At 47.1% G+C, this 4754-nt stretch overlaps 1 protein-coding gene across 1 annotated transcript; it reads left to right on the forward strand.

The window, feature by feature from the left end:
- Positions 1–258: 258 nt before the first annotated feature.
- Positions 259–2920, forward strand: LOC121477393 (glyceraldehyde-3-phosphate dehydrogenase-like). The gene is made up of 2 exons (XM_041731652.1): positions 259–322; positions 2340–2920. Exons 1-2 carry the CDS (start codon positions 259–261, stop codon positions 2918–2920), a joined length of 645 nt encoding a protein of 214 aa, XP_041587586.1.
- The last annotated feature ends 1834 nt before the right edge of the window (positions 2921–4754 follow it).

A 4754-nucleotide genomic window follows, 5' to 3' on the forward strand; every position in this document is an offset into this window, starting at 1 on the left:
GACAGAATCTGAGACCACCATGTGCAATATTGGGAAAATAACAAGCATAGATTTGTGGGGTGGGGGAGGGAGGAGCAGTATGTAGGGTGACTGTATACAGGATGCATTGGGAAGGGAGGAGGCCCAAGACACAGGTCCCTCCTCAGGGATGACTCTCTTGTCATACAAAAGTCACAAATTAAGAAGCCCTGAGCTCCAAGATCTGCAATGAAGTGAGTGACCTTGGGACTTCAGTTGGCTCATCTGCAAAATGAGAAGATGGACTTTCAAGTGGAGTTATCCAAGTTCAAATACCAGGCCACTTATCAGAACAAGACCTTAGGTAAGATACTGAATTTTTTGATGTCTTCATTTCCCTCATCTGTAAAATGATGGCAAGAGCAAAATACTTCCTTTACAGTGCTGCTGCAAAGACACAACACAGACAACCACACTGGCACATGATAGGAATTTTAAAAGGAAAAGAAAGAAGAAAATGGTGGCTGTCAAAAGTGGCTCCTCCAGCTTTAAAAAAGAAAGAAAGAGAGAGAGAGAGAAAGAAAGAAGAAAGAAAGAAAGAAAGAAAGAAAGAAAGAAAGAAAGAAAGAGAAAGAAGAAAGAAAGAAAGAAAGAAAGAAAGAAAGAAAGAAGAAAGAAGAAGAAAGAAAGAAAGAAAGAAAGAAAGAAAGGAAGGAAGAAAGAAAGAAAGAAAAAAGATTCACAATGCTTCCTATTACAGTCCTTTCCTACTCAGAAAAAAATCTGGAACCCAATCTGGGCTAATCTGGGGTACAATATGAAAACTTCCTTCTGATCCATTTTTCAAAAAAAAAATGATTTGAGTACATAATGATCCTTTCCAGATACACGTTGTCTTCAGAAAATGAAAATGTATCATTAGGAAGATAGAAAAGCAATTGTACAAGCCCTGAAAACAATAAAGCTCAGCTAAGCGTTTGATTTCTAACTCAGGCTTAGCCCACATTTCGAAGAGGAAGGGCTATCAAACAGGTATGCAGGCACACCACTTGTGTCTTCGTGCGACTCATGGAGACTCTGGAAAGCAAACAGACCACAAGACTATAACCAAGTGCTTACCAAAGTCAACCTAACCCCAAATTTGTATGTGGCAGATCAGTTTCAACCCCTTCCAGAATATGGTGACCAAAAACATATGACCTATTTCAAGACTCGGGCCATCAAGGTCCTGTTTCAGTTCCTAAAAGAAATCCCAGGAGTTTCAAATCCTACACCCTTCCACACACCTTGCACTTACCCACCATCAGGAAAACATTTGTCATACTGCAATTGGGTTTCTGGAGGTCCATCGTCCCCAGAGACTGAACATACGGACATGTCTCCTTTGTGTTTCTCTCCACAGTGCCTCCTGTATGACAGTCACCACACCTACTACATATTCAACCCCTGAGATCCAGGGCAGTCTGACACCATAGGGAATATTCTTGTAATTATACCTACTGCATCCCAAAGGACCAAAGAAAAAAATACCTGGAATACATGGATTAATGAGCAACCACATCCCATCCCATTCTTTCCACCCCAAATACCCTTTCCTTTCATTTTTGAGACTCAAGTCTTCTCTGGAAGGCATTTTCTTATTGATCCCCATTCACTTCTGACTATGTCTTGCCCCTGTGCCTCTCTTAGCAATCAGTACCCAGTGTGTGATAGAGGAATTGTCACCTCTTTCCCTCTACAGCAGTATGCTGCCCTGAGGAGGCTCTCGCTGGGCTCTGCCCCTTGGCTCTCCTACTGCATCTACTCAGAAAGCTCTCCACTTCCTAAGCCTCCCTCTTCCTGCCCTCCTTTCCTTCAGAAGAACCATCTCTGAGGTGGACAGAGCAGGGCCCAGGTCAGAAATTCTCACCTGACTATTCATCACAATCATCTACAGAAGGTAAAAAATAATAGATGGGAGCTCTGTGCTCCTCCCCATTCAATAGACAGCAGCATCTTCTTGTGCAGTGCCAGCTGCATCCCTAAGACATGATGGTGAAGGTCAGAATGAATGGATATGGCCATATTGGGCATCTGGCCACCAGGGCTGCTTTTAATTTTAACTCTGGCAAAGTGGATATTGTCACTACCAGTGATCCCTTTTCATTGACCTCAAATACACGGTCTACATGTTCCAGTATGATTCCACCCATGACAAAATCAATGGCATAGTCAAGGCTGAGAATGGGACACCTGTCATCAATAGAAAGTCCATCTCCATCTTCTAAGAGAAAGTTCCCACCAACATCATGGGGAGATGCTAATGCTGAGTATGTCGTGGAGTCTACTGGTGTCTTCACCACCACGGAGACGTTGGCACTCGTTTGAAGGGTAGATCTAAGAGGGTCATCATCTCTGCCCTGCTGATGCCCCCATATTTGTGATGGGCATGAACCATAAGAAATATGACAATTCTCTCAAGAGTGTCAGCAATGCCTCCTATGCCACCAAATGCTTGATCCCTCTGGCCAAGGTCATCCATGACAACTCTGGCATAATGGAGGGACTCATGACCATAGTCCATGCCATCACTGGCACCCTGAAGACTGTCGATGGCCCCTTTGGAAACCTGTGGTGTGATGGCCAAGGGGCTACCCAGAACATCATCCCTGCTTCTACTGGTGCTGTCAAGGCTGTAGGCAAGATCATCCTTGTACTAAATAGGAAGCTCACTGGTATTGCTTTCCATGTCTCCACCTCTAACATGTCAGTCATAGATCTGACCTGCCACCTGGAGAAAGCTGCCAAATATGACATGAAGAAGGTGGTGAAGCAGGCATCTGAGTCCCCCCTCAAGGGCATCCTGGCCTATGCTGAGCACCAGCTTGTCTCCTATGACTTCATCAGTGGCACCCACTCTTCCACCTTCGATGCTTGGAACTGCATTGCCCTTGATGGCCACTTTGTCAAACTCATTTTCTAGCACAATAATGAATTTGGCTAAAGCCACTGGGTGGTAGATTTTGTGGTCTATATGGCCTCCAAAGAGTAAGAACCCCTTGGACCACCAGCTCCAGTGAGAGCAAGAGGAAGTGAGGGGTCTTCAGCTGCTAGGAAGTCCTTGCCCCAACTCATCCCCCAACATAATGAGAATCTCCCGACCTCTGCACAGTTTCCATCCCAGATGCCCTGAAGATGAGGGGCTTGGAGAGCCCTGCCCTTCTTTGTCATGTACCATCAATAAAGGACAATGTACTTAGCCAAAAAAAAGAGTGAAAGAGAGAAAAATAACAAATAGGTATATATGATCATTTCTTTCTGGAAATAGATCACAAGTCATTGTTGGAAATGTTTGCCTTTGGAAGGAAGGACTGACAGCTGGATGGAAGAGGTATATTTATTTATTTATTTATTCATGAGAGACAGAGAAAGAGAGAGAGAGAGAGAGAGAGGCAGAGACACGGGCAGAGGGAGAAGCAGGCTCCATGCAGGGAGCCCGACACGGGACTCGATCCTGGGTCTCCAGGATCATGCCCTGGGCTGAAAGCGGCGCTAAACCGCTGAGCCACCCAGGCTGCCCTTGACTTTTTTTTCTATCTTGTGAATTTTTACTTCAGGCATGCATGTCATTTAATTTTCTTAAAAAATGGAAAAAACATATGCTCAAGGTCTGCTCCCAGATATGATTATTTAGTATATCCGGGAAGGGGCCTCAGCAGCTGTATTTTATTTAAAGCTGTTGGTGATTTTGTTGCAGAGTTGAGACCCAAGGGGGTAGTTGTAGGTGTGAACGCACATGTGACTGTTATGTGGCAGGGTGGGGGTTGGGAGCAGGAGTCCACAACTTAAAAAAAAAAAAATCCCCTCTCCAATATTCCTTGGAAGTTTCTTCAGCCTTCTCCCCAGAAGCCAGATCAGACAGTGGGCTCAGTCACCTCCCCCTAAAGAAAGGCCAGAATGAAGCTTGTTCTCCATTGGAAGGTGCGTAGTGAGGGGTGACAAGTAAGGACTCGGGAGCCAGACAGCCAAGATTCAGGTCCTGGCCCCAACTGTGCTTCCAGACACTTCTCTCTGCCTTCACGTCCTCATTTAGGGTGGTGTGAGGATGACGTGTGTTGCTCTGTCCAGAATACTCAGAGCCAGGCCTGGTATAGGAAAAGCACAATGTAACCAGTGGCTATCAGCACAGGACAAACAGGTGAGCCCCTGGTAATCGGGAGAACTGCAGCCAGGTCACCCCTCCTTGGTCCCTGGCCCGGCAGTGCCGTCCTGCCAGCCCTGTCAGCCCCTCCGTAATGCCACTATCTGTGCACATGCCACCTGCATCACTGGACTGTCAGTGCCCTATGGGAGACACTGCTTCCCACGCAATTTGTGTCCTCCCTGGCACACAGAGCAGGGGCTTTTGAGTACCTGTGAAGCGTGCCAAGGAAGGAGTCACGTAGGTAGGAAGCTGGAGCATGTCTTTCTTCCAGAAAGCCATCCTTGACCTGGCCACATTTAACTCTCTCCTCCTCTCCTCTGTGGACTCACCTCCTCGCAGCACGTCAGCATTTCGCCTCCGTGGGCTGAAATCCCATCTCTCCTCCAGGCCAGGGCTCCTCGATGGTGAGCCTTTCCACCTCCCGCTGGCACACTTGCACACCTCCTCTCTTGGCACACAGCAGGAGCACAATACATGTCTGCGGGGTCAGACTGCCGATCCCACCTGCCCCTCGCTGACATTCCCTGCAGCCCCTACAGGAGGCAAACACGGTGTTAACGGGATGGGGACTCTCCACGTCAGTGCGTTGCGGTGGGGACCACGTAGGGGTGGA

The sequence above is a fragment of the Vulpes lagopus genome, chromosome 17 (assembly GCF_018345385.1).
Source record: "Vulpes lagopus strain Blue_001 chromosome 17, ASM1834538v1, whole genome shotgun sequence".
NCBI classification, from domain to species: domain Eukaryota; kingdom Metazoa; phylum Chordata; class Mammalia; order Carnivora; family Canidae; genus Vulpes; species Vulpes lagopus.